Here is a 24,691-nt window from a genome sequence, read left to right on the forward strand (position 1 = left end):
ATAATGAGCCTGCCAGGTTAATATTTAAAGATGCTACAATTATTTGTAATGTTTTAACCACAATGCAAATATTAGTACTAACAGTTTATAATAAAAAACTTCAGATTAAAGTGGGAACTTGAACTCCCTTTTTTAAACGTCACCCTCTCCACATCTTTATGCAGGAAAAGTATGCTAGTTAGCATCTTTTGATTGTAAAAATCAGACATTCATTTAGGTAATCTAAATAATATTTGGTAGTCAATATGAAGACACAAAATACAAAGATGGAAAATAAGAATCTCAAGGAACCCAGAACTCGTTCTGTAGAGGTACCAAGATGATTTAAGATGGAAGACAATTCTAGAAAGGAGATGTTACCACCTTTCAGTCCCAGAAAGTTGTCAAGTTAGCCTGTCTTTCCCTTCCATGTTGACTTTTATCACCTGCAAATTTTGAACCTTACTCTTTACTTTTTCTATCTCTTGGTTTCTGCTGACTCATACGTCTGGCAATTATTTTCACCCAAGATGTTCAGCGATATTTGAGATCAGGCATTTTTTAATTGTGCAAGGACTCCTTCACACATTGCACAATATTGCTTGGGCCACAGACCCTAAATGCCTATAGCACACACTGGTTATTGTGACAACCAAAGTACCCCATTACTTTGGCAAACTCCCCTAGAAAGTGATATCTCTCCTCCCCACACTCAAGGAACAACTAACTACATAGGGAAATTTGAGCCTTCTGCCTCCTCTTGTTAACAAATGGCTAGCTTTCATAATATGGAACAGGTAGGCCTTGTTCCACAAATACCAGTTGCTATTCATATCACATGTCTTTGATTAAATAAAAATAAAGAAACTAAACCTTTAACACATAATCTAACAATAGTGCTTCTAAGTATTTACCAAAATGACTTGAAAACTATGCTCATATAAAAATCTGCACATGGAAGATATGAAAAGATGACTGAAGTCATTATATATTAAAGAAATTCCAATCAAAACCCTGATAAGATACCACTTTATAGCCATTAGATGGCTGTAATTTAAAAAATGGACAATTAAAAGTACTGGTGAGGATGCAGAGAAATCACAACTTTCACATATTCCTGGCAGGAATCTAAAATGGCATGTGTTCCTCAAAGAGTCAAAGAGCTACCATAGGATCCAGAAATTCCACTCCTAGGTATATATACCCAAGATAAATGAAAACATTTATTCATATAAAAATTGTACATAGATGTTTATAGCAATACTATTCTTAATAGCCAAAAAGTAGAAAAAACCCAAATGTCCATTAAGTGACAAAGACATAAACAAAGCATGATATACCCATATAATAGAATATTATTCAAACATAAAGAGGAATTAGTATTCATACATGCTACAACATGGATGCATTTTGAAAAAATTATAAGTTAAAGAAGTCAGACACAAAAGATAAAATGTCTGGGGCGCCTGGGTGGCTCAGTGGGTTAAAGCCTCTGCCTTCGGCTCAGGTCATGATCCCAGGGTCCTGGGATTGAGTCCCGCATCGGGCTCTCTGCTCAGTTGGGAGCCTGCTTCCTCCTCTCTCTCTGCCTGCCTCTCTGCCTACTTGAGATCCTTGTCTGTCAAATACATAAATAAAATCTTTTTAAAAAAAAAGATAAAATGTCTGATTCCATTTATATGAAATGTCCAGATAGACAAAGACATAGAGACAGAAAGTAGATTAGTGGTTGCCAGTGGCTGAGAGCAAGAGAGAATAGGGAATAAATGTCAATGGGTACAGCATTTCATTTTGGGATGCTGAAATTACTCTGGAATTAGTGGTGTTGGTTGCCTAACATTGTGATTGTACTTAAAAATACTTAAAAAGGAAAAAAAAATATATACATATATATTTTAAAGGATACATTTTATGGTATGTGAATTATATCTAAATAAGATTTTTTAAGATAAAGCCAAAAATCAATTTTGCACATGACTGTTTATACAGACTTCATAATCACCAAAGCTGGAAGCAATCAAGATGTCTTTCCATAGGTGAAAGGTTAAACAAGCTGTGGTATATGTATGTAACAGAATACTATTTGGTGATAGAAACAAGTGAGCTACGAACCATGCAAAAATATGTATGAATCTTACATGCATATTACTAAGTGAAAATGCCAGTCTGAAAAGGCTACATACTGTATGATTCCATTTATATGATATTCTGAAAAAGGCAAAAGTATACAATTGGTAAAAAGGCCAACAGTTACCAAGGGTTCCAGAAGAGGAAACGTTTCAATAGACAAAATATAGGAGGTATTTTAGGTCAATTAAACTATTCTGTATCCTAATAGTGAGTACATAATGCATTTGTCAAAAACCCATAGGACTTTATAGCAAAAAGAGTAAACCTTAATATATGTAAGTTAAAAAGACATCATTTAGGAAATCAAGAGATATCAGGAGGGAATGCAAACTACGACAAAAGAATCTAACTGTATTATAAATACAAGAAATAAACACACTGAAGGGAGTAGGGGAACAGGTGCTAGCAAAAGCAAAATTGGAAATGAGTAGTCTGTAAAGCAAAAGGCAAAAGTAACTATACATAAGCACTGCAGTATATTTGATAAAGTTGTTTCCTATAGGGTTTTGGGGTAACAATTCTGGTACTGTCATACATACACACTGACACTGAATAAGTAAGTAAAGATGATGAGAGCCAAATTTCTTCCTTTGGGAATAGGATGTTACAGAGAAAATCAAGTGGAGAGGGTTAGAATGATTGAGTTGGTAATGGATTAGAGATAGAAACATGAGTAGGAACTCATATTTAGTTTGATATAGGCACAGATGAATACATACAAAAATATTCATAGAGATTTACATATACAAGGGTTAGTATACACACACATATTTTCTTGCTCTAGTTGCTGAGAAAACCTAGAAACAATGATACTCCACTAGCAATAAGCTTACCTGGTATACCAATCTTGGTCTCTAATACCATTCTCCAATAAAAGGAACTGGGGATCCTTGGGGCAATGACTGCTTCCAGAATTGGTGCAGGGAATATATGAGTCTGGAACACCTTGTAGCGCCAGAAAGTGAGAACATGCTAAACATATACACACACACTGTTATGAACTGAATGTTGTGTCCCCCAAAATTCATATATTGAATCCCTAATCCTCAATGTGATAATATCTGTAGATGGAGACTCTGAGAGATGATTAGGTTCAGATGATGGCGGGGCCCCCATGATGGGATTTGTATCTTATAAGGAAAGGAAGAGAGAGGAGCTTATGAGTGCTCCCTCCCTCTCTATTCCAATCTTTCTCTCTCATAGTCTCTCAATCTCTTTGTCTCTCCACCATGTAAAGATATAGGAAGCCTGGAAAATAGCTCTTTAGAAACACACTGACAGGGCTTCCAGGAACCAGATGAAGGGAAGGAGGAAATGGTATTTACAGCTAATGAGTCACCTTTCCCCAGTGACAGATAAAAGCAACAACCAACTGACAAATGAACAAATAACAACAACCCCTTGTCCCACCACCACCATTTCTAAAAATCCACAGTCAAATTTTATTTGGAACATCAGAGCCTCTAAGTAAAATTCTAAAGCTGAGAATATGATTGGGTCACATATTATTACAGGAAAATTTTGGCTCCATGATCCCAACTAAACACTAGACAGTCAGGTATTATAAGATAACATAGTTGCATGGTGCTGAATGTAACTACCTTACACAGAAGTAACCAGCCATGAGGACTTAGCCAGCAGGTTATAGAATAATATTTTGATAAACTGGTAAGTATTTTTCTTCTCCTCTTTTTTTTTTTTTTGCCTTTCCTCTATTCATTTGGTGTGATTATAGCCTCAGATAAGGGTTACTAAACAGAACATGAGTAAAAAGAGTTAAATTTTAGCTTTTCCATTTCAAAAGCTGATATCCAAGAACAAGGTTATGCTATATCATAAGATTTGGGATAAAATGTGATCCATCAATTTCTATATTGCTCATCTTCCTATCAAGGATAAAAATTAGTCACTGCCAGGTTTCTGAGAAAAGAACCTGATCCCTACATGTTTCATAACTCCTAACCCTCATCCCAGCTCTGACAAATTTCTAGTGTGGCCAGAGCTGCAGAATAATGTGTTCCCTGTGCCCCAGGGAAGAGAGAGCAGGATGCTCTGGAAGGCTTGTCTTCGGAAAGAGAAGCAATCTGTACTTACATGTGTGGACCAAGAACAAAATAGATGATGGCCATGTCATCGTTCATCACACAGAAAAGTGAAAATGACTGAAGAGCAGGTGTCTACACCCTCTTACTGAGACTTTGGCACTTTATCAACCCCCTAGAATTTAGAAACAACTCTGGGAGAGAGGGAGAAGCAGCTTTACACTGGCTGATATTTTTATTTTTCTATTTGGCCAGTTAAGTATTCAAAATAAAAATTAAGTTCTAATTAGAGAATTAAGTGATATTTCTGGTGAATGTAACTGAGTCTGAAGTCTGAGGTTAGTAACTACTACATTTTTATCAACACTTGAAAAAAAGGAAAGGATACCTTTCTTAATAACCATAACTTTGAGAAGTCACTGTAAATATAAAGTGAGAAGAGTTATATCAAAGGAAGAAATTGAGAAAGACTAGTTATATAAAATATTCCATGTATTTCCTTACAGTCCTTATCCCCTTTGCAATTAGGCAGGGTGATGTAACTCTTTCTGGCCATTGGGCTATGAGTGAAAATGACATGTGTCATTTCTGGTTTAAGTGGTTAATTGCTCAGATGAAAACTCCCTTTACCTTTCAAATGTGATAAAGTAACTGAGGAGGTCACATGCTCCAGAAGGTGCTATCAAAAGAAAGTGGAACCTCTGGAATCTAGGTCCTAGTTACTATATGGAGCAGAGGCTCCCTGTCAACCCAAATAGGGTATGTAGTATGAGTAAAGATTTATGTCTCTGAAATTTATGGAGTAATTTGTTATTGCAGCAGAGCCTAACCTATACTTACCAATATATTATTGAATACCCCACAGTTAGAATAACATGAATCTATTAAATATCATATTTTGTGTTATGTAAAACAAAGCCAGATTACAAATTAAGGTTATTAAAATAATACCAATTGTGTGAATTGACATAGATTAAAGCACTAATGGCAGAGTTATGAGTATTTTATATTTCCTCCTTTACTTTTTATTTTACGGTTTTCTTACCACAGATTCAGAAAAAAATAAAATGTGAGTAGAAAATGATCATATATCTCTCAAAACCTAAGAAAATTAAGATATGTATTATATATAGTCTTGGCTACTGTAATAGGAAGTAGGGCATATATTTTTTTTCTTTCAAATTGAAACTAAGATTTGCTGGGGCACAAATCTCTGAATTTCTTTAACTTTCCGTTATTAAAATATCAATCTGAAGCTTCAAGAACTTGTTGAGTATTTATTCAGTGGTCAGTAATATGTTATGTTTTTAAAGACAAAAAAAGAAATAATGAGTTAATGGATTATTATACTCAACAAAATCTTACCTGGTGATGAAGACTTAGATAAGCAAGAACTGATATACAATGGCATGGAAATACAACTCTCCTTCTTCATTCTACTATATGTGGATATATATACACACACATATAGTAAATGCAGTGCCTGGCATAAAGTAATTTCTCAATAAATGGTAGCTCTTTTTATTACTCAGTCCCACCCTGTAGTTTACTCATGGAAAAAAAAAACATACATATTCAAGATTTGGGGAACTGAACAAAGTCATAAGGCTAAATTAATTCATAATATACTTGATAAACAGTATTAAATGTACCAAGTACCCCAGCAAACACATGGAACTGATAAATATGGGAAAATGGACTATGAAAGGTAATCAATCACTATCTAGTTTTCCAAACAGGAATTCTCAGAATGTATCTTTTTCTTACCTTCTTCTTCACACTTTTTATCCACTTTCTCTTTGATCCACTTTATCATAACAAATGAATGTCGATTTCTCTGGTTTTAGGCTTTGTTGTACCCTTCATGGTTTAGGGCAGATAGTACAGCAAATTATGGTAGGCAATGGCAAATTAAGGACAGAAAAAAAAAAAAAAAAGTTGTCAGGGGAAGTGTTTTTAGGGTAAGAAGCCAGGTGAGATTTTGGAGTAAGTATGACTCCATGGGATATGGTTAATTAACTGTAGTGGAAGCTGGGGAAGGAGAAAATGAAGAGAGACTGAGAATAAAGGAGTTTAACAAGAGTTAGGGCAATGGGGACATTTATTCTCCTATCTAGAATAGTGTTACTCACACTGGTAAACCATTTACTCTCAGGTAACTGGATACCAAGCAAGGTCAGGGATGAGAAAAAGGTACTAATCACAGGGATTACTGAGAGAAGTATCATGGAGAGGGAGAAGGAATGAGTCGAATGACTTGAAAGACTAGATTTGGCAGAGAGAAAAATGGGCAACAATCCATATGGGAGCCACAGCATGAGAAAAGGAAGATTGAGGTAAAAGCAGACCGATTTACTTTGCTTTTGGGGTAATGAGGATTTTGCCCTAACCCTGTCCCTATTAGTCCTTCTGTTCTCCTTTAGGGTTGTCAATACCATGGCATTTGAGAAAGACAGGAATAGCTGTTTTATGACAAATGGACCTGACCACAAAGAAATGAGTTTGAGAGCTGGCATAGCCCGCATATGCTACAAACAACCGTCTTCAGCCGGTAAGCCACCCAACTGTGCCAGACTCAAACTAATGACCTTGGGGTGAAAGGTTCTATTATCAAATTTCTGATCACCAAGGCTTTTCATGTTTCCTAAACTCTTTTCCTTAATATTCTACAGTGTGTTTATTTTCATGGCTATAAACTTGTACTCAGATTTGCAGTGATATTTACTACTAAATTGCAGAGTATTTTAACTGATGTTAGTTCAAATCAATTCTGGGGAAACTTTTCAGCCAAGGGAATTGCAAGCTAGCTGGTTGACACTGGAGGTCAAATACTCCAGGGTATGGGTCTCAAATCACTTAATTCTTCACAGCAAATTAGAAATGGGACTCCAGCTGGTGCTAAAGAATAAGACAGACTTGCTGTATAAGGACAAGCTGCTGCTTGGATTTCGAGTCTTTATATTCCTAAAATAAAAAATTTGAAACTCAATTTCCCTCCCCCAATCTCATTCTTTCAGAGTAAAAGCTTTCTTAACAACAGCAAAAATCTGGCCACCTGATTTCAATACATAAATCTTGCCAAGGTATAAAAATAAAATACGATTTAAGCAGCAACCTGTAATCTCCTGTTGACGACCAGCTGTGCCTCCTATTAGTATTAATGGAAGTTACACAGGCATAATAAGAAGGAGGGGAAAATGCCACCTTATGCTTTTTGCACACCTTAACATTTTTACAGCAAGTCTGATTACAAGGGTTTACTTGAGCGGCAATTAAACACTGATTGATTACTAAGTACAATTTGTATTCCAGGCAACATGCAAATGGCAATGAAATTCTCAGATAGGGAATGGAATAAATTCTTCTCACATCAGAGAGAGAATCACATTTTTTAAACAGCAAGTGTTTTCTTATATGAAGAAAAGAGGTTCACTCTAAGTTTTTTTTATAATATATTTTTATCCAAAGACAATAAGCCTTGATTCATTTTAGAAAGAATAAATGATATGATTTCTGCAAATTGTACTTTCCGCTTCACCTTCAGACTACAATACTCTTTCCATGATGACAAACTATATGGACGGAAAGCATAATATTCAGTCACAAATACACTGACTTTGGCTATAGTCACAGCTATAAACAATATGTTTTTTTCATCAGATTTTGGCATTGCAGAAATAATGTGGATTTTAAATTGAAAGTGAAGTGAAAGGTTGATTTATTAAATGTCTATCAGGTGCCAGACACTATTCTAGGTACAGGCAATACAGTAGAGAATAAAAAAGTAAACAGTCCTTGATCACAGTACTTATGATCTGGAAAGAGACAATAAACAAATATACAAATACAGATATAATGCCAGTGTGTATGCAGCAGAGGAAAATATTTAGGAGAAAGAGAAAGAAGATGACATGTACGTGTGCCTATGCATGTTCAGGAGAAAATGATGGAACAAGAGAATTTAGAGCTTTCCATTTGCTGTTCCCTATGTGTAGAATTTCCTGATCCAACATTGTTGAATGGTCACCTGGTCTGTATCATGCTGGTGTTAATCCAAGGACAAAGAATAGAAAGAGCTGAGAATTTGGTATATTGGACAAATGGTTAAGACCTGAGTGGCTAAAGTGACATGAAATGGAGAAGAAAGGGAGGAGATGAAATTGAAGACATAGGGATGTTCAGAATATTATGATTTAATATTCAGCCATCTACTTGCTATATGTATGTTAAGGGATACATTATAAGTGTGATCTACCTTGGAATCCACATTCTTCCTGAAAAACTGGCTGATGTATCACTGTTTCCACTTCTTGACAGCAGAATGTAAAAGAGAAACTACAGTTAATGATCTTATAAACAGAGGTGTTTAAAAAGAAAAGCCTGGGGCACCTGGGTGGCTCAGTGGGTTAAGCCTCTGCCTTCAGCTCAGGTCATGATCCCAGGGTCCTGGGATCGAGCCCCGCATAGGGCTCTCTGCTCTGCAGGGGTGGGGAGCCTGCTTCCCTTCCTCTCTCTCTGCCTGCCTCTCTGACTGCTTGTGATCTCTGTCTGTCAAATAAATAAATAAAATCTTTAAAAAAAAAAGCCAGGAATTGTTACTGTTTAATGTATTATTGTAAATAGCAGAGAAACTGGAAGAAAAGTAAAGAAAGAGTGATATCTATAAAATAAAAAATTAGAAAAGACTATTGAGATCATATTGACAAGCAGCTTGCCTTTCTTAGGCAGGGATACAGGGTTGTTTACATTCTTTTTGCAGATTTCCAGGTATAAATACTTAATATCTCCCTTAGTAGTCCATGCTAATATTTTATTACTTTGACATAGAGGTTGTTTTCTTTTATCTAATTAAACTATCTCATGATTTATTAAGCCCATTTCCTGATCTGATGCCAAAATAGAAAACAACTGCTTACTATTTCTATTTAAAAACTTATTTAAATATGAAAAATTATTCAAACTAGCTTTATCTTCTTTATGTTAAATAATATCAAATTCTCTCATCTTTCTCTATTTTTATCACGTTAGGCACATTTTTCTTATTCTGAGAACAACCTATTTTACAGTATGAATTACTACTTGTATCAATGCATCATGAGTTGTTTAGAAATTCATGTTATATGTTTAGCAATTTAGCTTGGTTCAAATGATGGGAGAAAGATGGAAGAGTATTTAATCATTATATTTGCACGAAAGTCTAATACAGCTCATAATCTAGGCATGGATTTACTGTATGTATCAACCATAAATATATATATATATGTAGTTGATATAGTCATATATGTTACTTATATGTACTCATATATATGAAATGTTTCATAATGTAGCACAGAAAAACCACGATATAGATGATATGATTTCCCAAACATCAGGATTATTATGGGTCACAGACAGAATAAAATAGAACAGAATAGAATATAATATGATAGAGAGAGAGAGATAGAGAGAGATAGAGACAGACTCTGCAGGGGAACATAGGCACTATTACTCTAATTCAAGAGAGATAGAGATAGAGACAGAGAGACTCTGCAGGGGAACATAGGCACTATTACTTCAATTCAAGGCAGAATAATAAGATGGAAGGTATACTGAGTGAAAGAGGCACTATTACTCCAATTCAAGAGAGATAGAGATAGAGACAGAGAGACTCTGCAGGGGAACATAGGCACTATTACTCCAATTCAAGGCAGAATAATAAGATGGAAGGTATACTGAGTGAAAGAGTCCTGGGCAGGATCAGCTACGTAGAAACATTATGAAAATACACAGTTAATCTTACTACGCCTATAGGAACTTTAAAAGTTAGTATAGGGGTGCCTGGGTGGCTCAGTTGTTTAAGCATCTGCCTTTGACCCAGGTCATGATCCCAGGGTCCTGGGATGGAGCCCCTTGTCGGGCTTTCTGCTCGACTGGGAGCCTGCTTCTCCTCCTCCCACTGCCTGCTGCTCTGCCTGCTTGTGCACTCTCTCTGTCAAATAAATAAATAAAATCTTTAAAAAAATCTATCTTTCTCTATGAAGAAAACTAAAACTGCACTTTAAACAACAATGCATTTAAAACAAACAAAATCCACTAATTTCTAGTATTGTTTTAATAATTCCTTCAAAAAATCAGTTATCACAAATTCCAGCAAATTAATAAGCACTAGTTTCTCTATGTTTAATTCAGATTATGATGATGATTAAATCAGAAATAGGTGTAATGTCCTAGGCATACAATTGATGATCAATAAAGAGAGGTATTTTATTAGCTCTAAGTAAAATTAATGATTAAGCATGCATGGTTCAACAGAGTACGCAATACAGCAATCAATGGTAGTTAAGGCTAGTACAGATGGGAAGGTGGCTCTGTCCATATACTCTAGTCATTCATTATCCAGCAACAACAAGTGTGGGCCAGGAAAATCTTTCCCTAAAACAATAGTGGATGCCAAGATCCTAACTGCTCAATACAATCTCTCAGAAAGAAACATTTGGTGGCCTTTAAATAGAAAGTATGATGCCAAAAGAATGCTTTCGGTTCCATATTTTTTAATCTACAAATTGCAAATAGTTGTGTTGAAAAATGTTTATTGACTGAAAGATGTATTATGTTCTTTAGGGGACCAAAATCAATCATGAAATATGCTAATGTTGTTATATCCTAATGGTGGTGCTGATGGGGACAAAAAATATCATAAAGCCCTTAAGAAACAAACTTTTGTGTGTGTGACACAGATGGCTGGAATAAATTATGGGGCTCAATAAAAAGCAGTTCAATTTAGTTTTTAAATCCATTTGGACATTTATCAAAGATCACATTGTGAAATGTATTTGTGCTACTTGGAAGAGTCATACTAATCAGCATCCCCCCTTCTTGCACGCTACCCCACCTTCCAAAAAAAGGAAAAGAAGGAAAAAACTAATGGCAGTTCTTTCAACTGAAGCCTAAAACAAGATTCTTGAAATTTATGAGTTCAGTGATGACAATAAATTGAGTAACTTATTGAAAAAGTATACTGGGTGGTAATATATGGATATACATATACACAGACACACATCACATCCAATGGCACAGACATGTAACATATTAGTCCTTCTAAAAGAATGTTAAATGGTTATTCTGCCTAAGATACAAACTACCAAAAATTCATTCTCTTGCACTCTGTAAATCAGATGCAAATATTTGAAAAAAGACATGATACGGGCACTTCAGTGGCTCAGTTGGTTAAGTGTCTGCCTGGGGCTCAGGTCATGACCTTGAGGTCCTGGGAGCCAGCCCCACATTGGGCTCCCTGCTCAGTAGGGAGTCTGCTCCTCTCTCTTCCTTTGCCCCTCCCTCTCCTACTGCCCCTCCCCTAGATTATGCTCATGCAGGTTTCCTCTCTTTCTCTCTCTCTCTCAAAATAAATATATAAAATCTTTTTTAAAAAGATATGATAACATTTTCAATAGATGGAGAAGATAATGCTCAAAATTCTTGAAAAAATAAAATTAATGAAACTCTATGTATAAGACATGAAATAAGGAAATGTAAAATATTTTCAAATTTATTGAAAATATTCTAAGTACTTTAGATGGATGATTATACTTATCATATATTGCCAAGTGAGCTGCCAAGACAAGAATAAGAACAGAGAATATGCTTCAGAGTAAGCCTCTAGCTTAGAGTTTCTCTGATTGGCATACATGATAAATTTCAACTTTTAAACATCAAAAGATGCACTAGAGCAAGTACCACTGGGTAAGTACACAAGCAGACTGATTTTTAGTTCACTTGTTCATTCGATCAACATATATTAGAGCACACTTACTTATTTCCAGACATTATATAAGCTGAAGGGTTCAAAGATTAATAAGACATCATCTTTGCCCTTGAATAATTCTTTCTGATGGGGAGAAAGACACATAAATGTATAATATTCAATATTAAATGCTAATATAGAAGCATGAAAAAATGGTAAGGGACTATAACCTACTAGCTGTTCCATGCATTCATCCAAAATACTTGTTGAGCATATACAGTGTGCCAAGCACTGGTCCAGACTGGGGATCCAGCAGTGAATAAAACAACCTAATAAAATTAACATTTAAAAAAATAGATTTCCATAGGGAAATGTAGGCAATGAACAAATACATAATTAAAACAAATAGAATGTTGGTTTATATTGAGTGCTGTAAAGAAAAATAAAGCAGGAAGGTGGAAATAGTGAATGTGAGAAATGCACGTGACAGTTTTAAACTTGGTGGTCACAGAGGAACTTACCAAAGAGGTGAACTTTGTGTCAGTGCTTGAACCTGATGAGAAGCTAGCCATCAAAATATCTGTAGAATATCGCAGGCAGAGGGAACAAGAAGTGGAAAAGCCTATGTGGATGGAGTTGGAGAAAACAGAGATACCAAGAATTAGAAGGAGAGAAAACAAGCAGCTACATTATTGATGCCTGTAGGCGACTATGTAGAACTTTTTTTTATTGAGTGAAATGGGAAACCTTGGTAAGTTTGGAGCAAAAGACTGACAGGCTTATTGTTTTACAGGGTAAATAAATCAATACATTCAAATGATTATTTTGTGAGAGGACATTCTTCAAACACTCAAGATTATTTTGTCTAGTGAGATAAAGCTTAAGTAGTTCTCACTATTTGCCAGCTTCTGTACCTTAAAAAATTTTACCGAGGACTATGATGATATTAATATTTCTATTTGCCAGTTTCAATAATGCTTAAAGACTTTTAAACCAGGAACGTGATGACATTAGTAATTATTTCCATTTAACGGACTGCAGAACATTATAGATAATTTTGGTATATTTTCATATAAAATACTTCATATGTAAACTACAGAGTGCCTGACATGGGCCAAGCACCATAGTACAAATAATAAAGGCCTTACATGCATATATACACATTTAAATTTATAATTTATTAAAATTAAATTAAAATTAAAATTAAAATTTTATTAAATTTCTGTATTTGCTCATAATGCAATGGAGTTTTAAAAGTAATTTTTACTTTTTCCTATAATTAACTGAAACATGATTGTGACTTGTTCATATATAATTAGACCCTATAATCTCATATGCTCTTGGATATACTATCAGTATCATCCCCTGATGTTAATATTCCCCCTCAATTGATACAATTGAATTGTATGAATTCAATAGTTATTAATCAGTTATCTTTTATAGGAGATTTATGTTGTTACTTTTTTTATTTTTGCATAAAGAACTTTGGATTGAGCCATACTTTTAGGTTAATTTTGCATATAGCATAATCGTTCTCTCTTAAGATGACAATATCAGAAATAAAGTTGTTGGGTCTAAGAAAATTCCCATGTTTAAAGTTTGGCTATATATTGCTAAATTGCTCTACCTCTATATTGTAACAAGTTTTTGCTCATTATAGAATCTTATGTACCCATTAGTTTTCTTACAACTCAATCACTCCTTAAAATATTTTTTTGCCAGCCTAATAGGTGAGAAATCATGTCATTTAATTGTTTTTTTTTTAAATCAACCACTTGTATTCTAAAAGGGAATCCATTCTAGGCATGTAGGATAAAAGGGTAAGGCATACTCAAAACCACCAAGAGCCTTACAATCTAGGGAAGGTGGCAATCACAGAAACAAACGACAGGACAAGAACAGCATGCCATTCATTATTCAGATGATTAAAAATGGATCATTATAGTTTTATGTTGGAAAACAGAAATAGAGACGCTGATCGAGACAGAAATCCTTCTGGGGTGCAGGTTTTTCTTTCCAGACTGATTAAAAACACAGGGCTCTGTTTCATAAGTGTAACAAAATACTAAATAACAATGGCATTAATATATGGTAGAAAATTCACTATTTTGGTTTCCAGTGACAATGATTACCACCCTGGCTGGCATATGGAAGAAATAACTGATCCTATCCCCAGACATCAGTTGCTTGGTTGATTTTAAAACACTCACCCAAGTGAATTTATGAATATGCATTACACATACGTTACAATCAGAATGATACTTCAAAAATATGTATTTGATCATGTCATTCCTCTGCTTAAAAAAAAAAAATAAAATCCATGGTTTCCCACTTCTTCTAGGATAAAGTTCAAAATCCTGTACTAAGGCTAAAATACCACATGGCAACACTCTGGGTCATTCTCCCCATAGCTGCCTCAGCTCTACCTATCAGAACCTCTTTTTCCTTCTACCAGGACACCTCAGCCTTGGAGCCTTTGCACAGGCTACTTTCTTGCCTGGAATGCTTTTGATCTCTTCCTTTTTGTCTTAACTTTGTCTCTCAGATCTTAGCAGCAAGGGCAATTACTTAAGTCCTTCACTGATTTCCCAGGTCCCTCTGCTATAACAGTCCTCTATTTTACGTTGATATTGTTATTCACAGTAAATATTATATTACTGTGTGATTACTTGACAAATGTTCACCTCATCTAAATCATCTGCAAGCTGCATGAGCACAGAGTTCACTTATATTTTGCTCACCATGGTATCTTTAGTTTTTGTTATTGTAACTAGTGCATATTGGGCACAGTTGTTTCAGTATCACAGTATCACAGTTGTTTGTGATATTAATAAATGGATGAACAAATACAGAAATATTTCAGCACACTGAAATAAATAAGACTTTATTATGGGAGTCAATTTTTCTATGTTCAGACATGTGGATAATTAAGTGCATTTTACCTGAGATATATCAGTTAAACAACATACAGTTGTGAAAATGCAGCTTAGGTCCCTTAAGTAGTGGACCATGAGAAAGAAATACATGCAGGAAGTTTCTTGGGAAGGGCTGTCTTGAGGAGGACTCCTGGAGGTGGGAGATGAAGCAGGATGGATAGAAGGAGAAGCTGAATTCTACTGCAATCTCAACAAAAGTCTCAGATGCTCCCTCAAGGGACCTCTAAAGTTGAGATGGCCCCTCAAAGATTTCTTCAATAGAGGCAAGTGCCAGGCATTTATAGCCCTGCATCAGTCGTCATTGGATACCTGCTACCCTGGACAGAGACATGATCCTTAGGTGAATGTCTCTTTAGCCAGAGGCATTTTCCAAAGAGGGACCTAACAGAGAGTTATCAACCACCAACACTCCCAGCAGTTGTGGGATTTCATATCTCAGCTCTGAGTGGATTGGGCAGAAGGATGGGGATATGTGAGGCACACCACTGGCATTCAATATAGATGACCAAAAGGAATAACTGTGAATAATTTATTTCAAGGTTCTATCTCAATCCCAAATACAGATGTGCTTGAAATTATAAAAGAATAAAATTCCAGCACGAAAACAAACCGACAGCTTTAAATGACAATTGCTAGAATTATGGTGACTTTTGATGTTGAGAGAAAAGCCCAAAGAAAAGTCTTCAAGGTAATAAGGTAATATTCATTCTAGAGGATATTTTTTCCCCACTTTAAGTCAGATAACTCTATCAACCTCCTATTCACACTGCATTTTACCCAAAGTCATTCATGGTGAATCATGAGCCAATGATGTTTTTCTAGAATATGAGGGCATATCTTTAAATTTTTAATATTTAACTAACATTACATGGCATTTTACAAAATACAATCACATAAATTTAACATTTAATTCTTATAATAACCCCATTTGGTTAGACCACTTACTCAAAATCACTATATGACAGTGTATGTTTTGAACTAGTGGCTTAAAGTTTGTGACAACAAGGGCAATGTCTGTAATATATGGTGAGGTACCATTCATGCCTATCACAGTGCCTGAAATAGCACTCAATAAGCAATCATTGAATAAACTTCTGAGAGGGATTTGTAGTTTCTGTGTTAGCTGTGCTTTTTTATGGCATTTTGATAGATATGTATATATGTAGTACCCATGTGTATTACGTGTGTATGGTTATAAAGGATACATGGTATATCTAGTTGAATAAACTATATCAAGTTTATTCCATATAATATGAACTAACATATACATTATGGTCTCTTTGAGTAGGAACACTAGAGATTTTTGACCCAGTCGATTTTTAATCATTATCTTGGTCAGTTTGGATAGGAGTTAATCTGGCCTTAAAAAAATCAGATAGGTAAGATAAGTCTCACGATTAAAGTCTCACTTTTGGGGGGGAAAACACCTTCCAAGGAGTGTCCGGAAAAAAAAAAAAAAACTGCTTAATGCTAGACTACAGGGGAAAAAATAAAACATATGGAAATCTACATTTTTATTGTGTTTCTAAATTTGTGGTATTGTATAACTTTTCAGATATGAAAGATGATTCATAAGCTTTCATTCTGATTATGGTAATAATAATCATCATAATAATATTCATTTGTGTAATGTAAACTAATAGGCTGAAATGCATTTTGGTGAATTTGTACACTATTAGATGAGCTGTCTCTCCAAAGTCTACAAAAAAATTAATGTGTAACACCTGATATTTGACTGTGCTTCCAGATGGAGGGACAGCTTGACAAATGCCATCATAATTTACAACTTTTAAAAAAGTGTGGTGTGAATGCATTTGCAGTAAGCTTTAAACAGCTTGGATTACTTACAGGTACAACTGTTTAATGTGGAATTTCAATGGATTTAAAGTATTATTAGATTCAATCACTGATCACAGAATATAGGTGTGGCATGTGAGCAACGTGATTAAATCCTTTAATTACATATCTTAGTACCATGTACATCTCTTTGGTGAGGTCAGGGGGATTGTAAAATAGCATTTGAATTTTATATTTGATTATTGAGTGCACTGAAGAAGCTCTTACCCTTGGAAAGACAGCATATTTTGAACTTATCCTATGGTGGTTTAGGAGAATAATAATCACAAAAGGCGAATATGGAAATACAGTGTCTAACTCTTTTTTTTTTTTTTTTTTTATTTGACGGACAGATCACAAGTAGGCAGAGAGGCAGGCAGAGAGAGAAGGGAGGAAGCAGGCTCCCTGCTGAGCAGAGAGCCCAATGCAGGGCTTGATCCCAGGATGCTGGGATCATGACCCAAGCCGAAGGCAGAGGCTTAAACCACTGAGCCACCCAGGCACCCCACAGTGTCTAACTCTTAAGGATAATGTAGACACTTGTATCCATATAAAACTAAAATATGGATTGCTAACTGATAAGATTTGTAGTAGAGTGTAGTCTAAAAGAGCATCTAAGTCTCTATCTCTGGTAGTTAGAAATTTGACTATTGAAGCTCTCTGGTTAAATTGGTGAAGGAACCATATACATTATAATTAAATACATCATTCACATATTTGTTTTATATAGGTATATGTGTATGTATGTGTATGTATGCACATATATACATGTGTGTATATGATAAGTACTATTATATACTACTTTAAAGTATTATTATACATATATAATACATATATAGCTCCAGGAGGATATGGATGGCTTTGGAGGTAGGTAAGGTATAGCTGTAGGAAGAGGCAGGAACATTTTACTTTGGAACATTATTTCATGAAAAGGAAAGTAGTTAGTCTGACACATTTTAACTAGAAATTCATTGATAGATATTGTGATTTACTTTTCAGGAATAAGTGGGATGTTGAGAAAAATACATGGTAAGGTGAAACTAAAGCTTCTGAAATGAACTGCTTAATGCATAAACCACTTTCAGGATCTATTGTGTTCATTCAATCACCAAGTGTTCTTGGTCTCTTATGTTGTAGTCCTGGGCTAGGAGCTGACTATCTGGTAGACAACCAAGTCAGACATGAGCCTCTCTTCCTGGAGCTTACATTCTACATGGAAGAGAGTTATTAAACAAGTCACACTGAAGTAAATATGAAAATAATATTTTATAGGGCTATGACAAAAAAACCCCACAGGTGTTTAAAAAAGAGAACAACAGAGACAGGGTGAGTCTAATCGTGTTGATTGGGATGGGTCAGGGAAACCTTCTTTGAGACCTAAAGGATGAATAGAATGGAAGAATCCTCCAAGTGGAGGACATGTGCAAAGGAAAGAGAAATGTTTGGAAGAAGGGAAGGTTACTTTGTGGTGGAACTTACGGAGTCATGGAAAGAATCGCCACAGGTGAGGCTGGAGAAGGGTAGGGGAGGTTATTAAGAGGTCACTAAGGAGTCTATATTTTCTTCTGACTGCAATGCAAACCACTGAACGATTTATACAGTCCATGTGTGTGTGTGTGTGTGTGTGCATTATACAAGTCAATTAATACTTTTTAAAACTCAGTCTGGAGTGGAGAAGGATAAGACTAGAAGCTGGAATACCAATAGTTTGGGCCTTGGTGGATGTATTGAAGATGGAGAGATGAACAAATATTCCTTAGGAGGCTGAATCTTAAGAGCTTGGGGTTGGATAAAATGTGGGAGAAAACATGATTCTAAGGTTTCTATAGTTTTTTTTTAGTAATACTATTTGATTTAAGAAAATGCATCCATTCTCTATCTAGTAAATTCCAGGTTCTGCAAGGTAATCTAATGGTTAATTTAAAGAAGTTTTCCCAAACCACTCAAGGTGGTGAGCACCCACACCCTAGTTATTCTGTCCCTTTCCTCTTTTATTTTCCAAGCAGGCAACACTGTTTCTCACTATTTTGCTTACTTGCTTACTCCGAGTATAATCTCCATGAGAGTGATGCATTTCCTGAAGACAGATTATATCCAGAGTATCTAAGGCGATATTGGGTATCAATTTATTTCAATTTATTGAAAATGTTCAATAAATATTTGTTGAATGAAATGATGAATGAACTAATGAAAGAATACGATATGAAGGAAATACCTAAATCAAAGGTTCTTGCAATTTAGCCAAGAGGATTAAGAAGTCTGATAAAAGCCTCACTAGAAGTAAGCAGGTAGTGTTTGGGAGAAGAGGGTACGATTTATCTATCTCACCGGGAGAACTGAAGGAAGTCTGAAAACATATACTCAAAGATAAATGTTTTTTTTTTTTTTGGATTGAGACCGTCCCTGAACGAGAATCACTCCCCTCTCCACAGCAAGCTCTGCAACAAAACATAAAGCACTCTTCAAAAGAGCCTCACATTTTAGAATAATATATACATATTTGTAAATAGCCCTTAGAAAGGATTGTCCTGCAAAAACACAACCTTGATTCTGTACCACCTACATCGCTTATTGCTTGCCACTTCTGGCTGTAGAAATTTTGCTCGCCTCCCTCCCGCAGCCCCACTATAACCGTGCCCCCGCTCTCACCCCCGGGGTTTGACTACTCTCCTTAGACCCGCGCCCCTGCCTTCTCCCGCCTGTTTGCTGGATGAATGGAGGAACGTTTGCTACCTCATCCCTGATGAGTTCCAGAAGATACAGCGGCCCATAAGCCAATGTTTCTGCACCTCGCGGGGTTCGTGCGGAAGGAAAGAAAAGGAGCAATTTGTTACTTAGAGCACCAACTGCTTTTACCTTTCGTCCTGTGGGTCTCTCCCATCTGGCCCCCTCCTATCAAGCTCAGGCTTTAACAGTTTAGAGAGCATAGGTCAGTCCGGGGAGCACGCGCTCCCTCCTTCCCTTCCAGCCGCGGGTGGAAGAAAAACAAGCCGCCAGCTTGGGGGATGGGCCGGGCTCCTTTCCCCGTGGCTCCGCGGGGCAGTGCGGTGCGCCGAGAGGCGCGGGGCCGAGCCCGCAGCCCCGCCCCCGGGGGTGGGGCCTCCCGACGCCCGCCCCGCCCCCTCGCCGCCGACCCTTCGCTTCCTATTTACTCTGTCGCTACGGCTGGCGGTCACTTCGCTCTCTGACTAGAGCCGGAGAACGCTAGGAGGGTCTTTCACTAGGAGACTTGAGGCTGTGAACACTGCCATGGCCCCCGTGCTTAGCAAGGACGCGGCGGACATCGAGGTACCCACTGCGCGCGGGTTCTCCTGGGGCGGGAGGGGGGCCCGGCTGGTGGTTGCGGGGGAGGGCGCCGGGGTCGCTGGGGAAGGAGGAGGAGACGCGGGAAACTTTGCCTTCGCGGGAGGTCTGCGGGGCGGGTGGAGGAGCAGGGAGCCAGAGCCCAGCGTGGGCAGCGGAGGAGAGAAGTGGAGGGGTCCCGCGACTGGAGGGGGTACCGTTTGGGTTGGGACCTGGGTTTACTTTGGAGGGGATTAAGGAAACCTGTCTTGTCCTGCCCGGAATGGCATGACTTAGAGGCACAAGAGTTCAGTGAGGCGGAGTCTGGAGGATAGGAGCTCCCATTTCCCATCGAGTCTACCCCGACACTTACCTTTTCTCGCCTCCCCCCTACCCCGTTTGCGTTTCGGGGCACCTGTCGGCTGCCCCCACCTCCAATAGATGAATCCTGAATAATGGCAAAGGTGGAGCATAGAAATAAAGGAGATCTGTGTGTCAGCTAGTATAGCAGTCCCCGCTAGCCAGTGTTGCTTATGAAATTATTTAACATAGGAATGGAACAAAGTATTGAGAACATGAAAAATGCAGTGCTGTCAGAAAAACAGAAACGAGCTGTATTTTTCTCTCCTTTCAACGTTTTTTGATTCCCTCTTGCACTGTTTCTGTAAAACTGTCATCTTTCTTCCTGTGAATAAGGTCCTACCTGAAGTGACATGACCATTTCCTTTAAATTCTCCCTAAGATCTTTATGTATGAAATGAGAAGGATTTAATTATAAACTGATTTTAGACATACTAATCCAGTTCAGCATTTGCGAGCTAAGATAAACTGCTTCTTATTTTTTTGTTGTTATAAGGCTTTTTTTTTTGAATCTCCCCTTGCTGATAAAATGTGTGTATGTGTTTATGTGTATATTTTCTCTTTTTTTCTAAATGACACAATTTTTCTCTAGTCAGTTCTTTTCAGTGGCTTAAGTAAAAGTTTAAAACCACCTGTTTGCAGAATAGCTGCTTTTGCCACATTTTCCCTCTGTCATTGATTGAAGTAACTTTGTGTTCTCTTTGGGAGATAGTGAGTAGTAGTGTTTTCTCCCCACTCCATTCATTGGTTTGGGAAAATTCCATTTTAATAACAAGAGTCAGATTACATTGTAGTGATCTGTCTGTTTAATTTACTTGTGGTTTCTCTCGTGGATAGTTTACTATTTCGAAAATATTGATGAATAAGATATATTTAACCCAATATTTATTTAGTGTGTTTAGGGTAAAAGATACTTGATTTATGTCATGGTCCTTTTTGGTCCTTACTTTGATTTAACCAAATCCTTTCTTTTCCTTTCTTTCTTTCTTTTTTCTTTCTTTTTTTTTTTTTTAACTAGCTAAATAGCAAACTTGACAGCATTCAGGCAGTACTGATTTTAGAGAATAGAGTGTCAGAGGGCAGATGGCTTTTGGCTTTTAGAATGGTGTGTTATTTGCTTAACTGATTTCTTTCTCTGTATTTCTCCTGCAGTTGTCTTTGAAATCAGTTCTTAACCAGATAACTCTAAGGAAAAGATGCCAGTAAAACATTAAATGAGTGGCTTAGTTTTGTATGTGTTTGAACCAAGACTGTTTGATAAATCCAAACCCTCACATTCACCTCACTCTAATCTTAATCTGGAGGATTAATCTGTATATTACTTATAATATAGAATGATCTTATAATATTACTTACAATGTAGCATGATCTGTATGATATTACTTATAATCTAGAATGGTGGTATTTAAAGTTTTTCAGCTTTTATGTAGTTCATATATGCAACACATTTTAATCAGTAATATCTTTCATTATACATAGTACCTTCCTTTTCTCTCAAAGTGATACCCGTGATTCATGAGGTAGAGTACCATGAGAGCGCGTGAAATTTATCATTAAAATATAATGCAGTGAGGAAAAATACTTTAAGCCTAAAGGAACACAATCAAGCATAGATGTCTCAGTTGATCCTATTGATTCACCAAAGTTCATTTTTGTTTGAAGAATCAGAATGAATTATGAAAGCTCAGTTTTCTATTAAATTTGAATGCATACATTGGATTTGCCTTCCTTGAATGAATTCATTAAGACCATTGTCTAGAGATTGATCTGTGACCATTGCTCTAGTCTCAAGTACATAGAGTAATCTTAAAAAAAAAAAAATCAGTATGAAACAAAGTACATATTCACTTGATAAATGTGAAAGGAACAGAAGGTGATGTTGACAAGCTTCTGTAATAGTGATTTAATTTTCCCCATAAGCTACCTACAAAGTCTCAGGTTTCAGTGAAGCAGCCAAGAAATATCTTTGTTTCTGAGGAAAAAAGTTATTGAGGTATACAAAGTTGCTTTGTGTGTTCACTCCATAATTTCTAGCCTCAATTATATATTACATCAGGGCTTGAAGGATTGGGAACATGAGAAAAATCAGAATGTCACCAAATCCCAAAACTGGAATATTTCAGGCTGGAAGATAGGCGTAACAATGATGCATTAGTAAGTAAGTAATATATTAGACAATAAAACCTCACTCATGTACTCAAAAATTGTCATTGTAGTAATTGTAGAAGCTGCATGAGAAGTGAAGGTTTGGGGGTTGCTTGGGTGACTCAGTCCATTAAGCATCTGCCTTTGGCTCGGGTCATGATCCTGGGGTCCTGGGATCTAGTCCTGCATCCAGGCTCCTGCGGGGCTCCCTGCTCAGCTGGGAGTCTGCTTCTCCCACTCCCTCTGACCCTGCCCCTTGTCCTGCTCCCCTGTGCACATGCCTGTTTTTTCTCTCTCAAATGAATAGATTAAATATCTTAAAAAAAATTAACGTTTTTGCTTTTGTACTTGCTTTTTTGTTTGTTCGTTCTGTTCTTTTTTTTCCCTGACATATTAATGTGATTCAAACCATGGGATCTGGAACGAAGTGTCTGGGGTTGAGGTCTAATTTAACTCTTTTTAGCTGTGTGATTCTAGGCAAGTTACTTAGCTTCTCTGAGTCATATTTGCATAATCTGTTAAATAAAATCACAAAAGAAAATACAATGAATGTCACAAATTGACATCTTGTTAGGAAAAAGGACAAATGTTACACAAATAAGAATATGAACAAATACCTTAGGAAAATCACTGACCATGAATAATTAGCATTCTAAAGTTCATTAATAGTAGCTATATACTTTAAAAGTCATTGTACTTTATGGAATTAGTTTTTGGATAAAGCTGAATTTTGTCTAGATGATTTGAATAACAGTTCTCCTGGGAAGGTTTCAAAGATTGATACCCATTGTTGATCACTTTCCCTGACTTCATCATTATCTTCATAGTATTTCATTTAGTTTGAATTGATAACCAATATAATATCAATATCTCCCAATTTAAAAGCAAGTAAGAATGGTTTTGGAAGAATGTACTGTGTTCAACGTCTTGTTCCTCTCCATGGATATGGATCATTGAGAATAGACTATGAAAGAATAGTTAAAGAAAAATGTATATAGCCACAGGAGGCTTTTAATTTTTTAAACAGTAATTTTGGTAAATATTTACAGCCAAAGTTAATTGCTACCTACCACTCTAATGCTTTCACAATCACAAGTCAAGGTCCATTCCTTGAATTATCAGTTAGTGAGTATTAAAGGGTATAAACTCATTTCACATTTACCCTCAATCAAAAAAGGATTTCAGTCTGTTGTCTACAGAATCACAGTGCATTTCAAGTCAAATAGAAATAGTTTCTGAATTACTTATACTCTGGCTTCCATTTGAGAAGATAATTGAGAAGTTTTTGTTTATTAAGAAAATAAGCTCATAAAGTGGTGGATTTGTAAAATTGGAAAATAAAGGAAACAACTTGGAGAAAGTTCTTTTTAAGGAGCATTTTGAAAAAAGGGAAGGCATGGGTTATGAATTAATTGGAGATGGAGGAAGGTATTTCAGAGTACCCTTTATCATAACTGCTTTTGTACCAGGGGAGTAGGGAGGGTGGTGGATCCAAAGGAGAGAATAAAGATTCAACTTTGCAGAAGTTACGGTTATTTATTTAAAATTTTTAATGTTTTTTATTCAGTGTATAAGTGACAGTTCTTTCTTGTCTCCTTTCTTTTATTGATTGGGCACCACTGATCTATGGGAATGCTATCTTGACTTGCTAAGGCTTTTAATTTTTTTTTAAATTTAACTTTAAGCCTGTTTTATGAGTTTGAGTTGTTAAAAATTGCTTGTCCTCTGTTCTGTGGACCATCTTTAAAGTATTTCTCTTTCTAAGGAATTTATCTTGGCAGTAAAAATGTGTCTCATTATGTGATTTGGGAAGTTACTTCATTCCAAATGATAGCTCCTTGCAGTTTTAAGGTACATTTACCTATGTAAGCATGGCCATATGTATATTTCAGTACATTAAAAAAAAAAAATCTACCACCTGCACACTGATTCAGTGACCAATTTTAGAAGTTTAATTAAAAAACTGTGAGATTAATGACTAATGATGAATCTTTCACTAGGGAAATTTTTACATTGAATCTGCTTAATCTTAATCATAGCAGATACTCTTGTCTGATTGCTTAATTGTAAAAATGTGCTGGAATTCAATAACCTTCTTTTTGACATTCTGGAAGAAAAATTCAGTTTTGAAAGGCTGAACATTTGCAGTAAGAAATTGATAAGAATGTGAAAGACATCTAGAGCCAAAATACTGAGATAATTGGATAATCTTTGAGCAGTGTCTTCCATTAACTATTTAAATACAGCATTTTACCAAA

The 24,691-nt window shown here is 36.2% G+C and overlaps 1 protein-coding gene and 1 long non-coding RNA gene across 2 annotated transcripts in view; one reads left to right on the forward strand and one right to left on the reverse strand.

Annotated features, from left to right (window-relative positions):
• LOC308342003 overlaps positions 1–19,614 on the reverse strand; it is a 135,569-nt gene extending 115,955 nt beyond the window's left edge. The window contains exons 1-2 of the long non-coding RNA XR_013966742.1: positions 19,503–19,614; positions 12,396–12,496 (exon numbers count right to left, since the gene is read on the reverse strand). This is a non-coding gene — a long non-coding RNA (uncharacterized lncRNA). The remainder of the gene's footprint in view (positions 1–12,395; positions 12,497–19,502) is intronic.
• Positions 19,615–19,777: 163 nt separating this feature from the next.
• Positions 19,778–24,691, forward strand: part of DPYD (dihydropyrimidine dehydrogenase) — an 842,461-nt gene continuing 837,547 nt past the window's right edge. Inside the window, exon 1 of the mRNA XM_080800117.1 lies at positions 19,778–19,934. Coding sequence (XP_080656243.1) covers positions 19,896–19,934 — 39 coding nt within the window. The 5' untranslated portion in view covers positions 19,778–19,895. The remainder of the gene's footprint in view (positions 19,935–24,691) is intronic.

Source organism: Martes martes (assembly GCF_963455335.1).
Source record: "Martes martes genome assembly, chromosome: 4".
Taxonomy (NCBI): Eukaryota; Metazoa; Chordata; class Mammalia; order Carnivora; family Mustelidae; genus Martes; species Martes martes.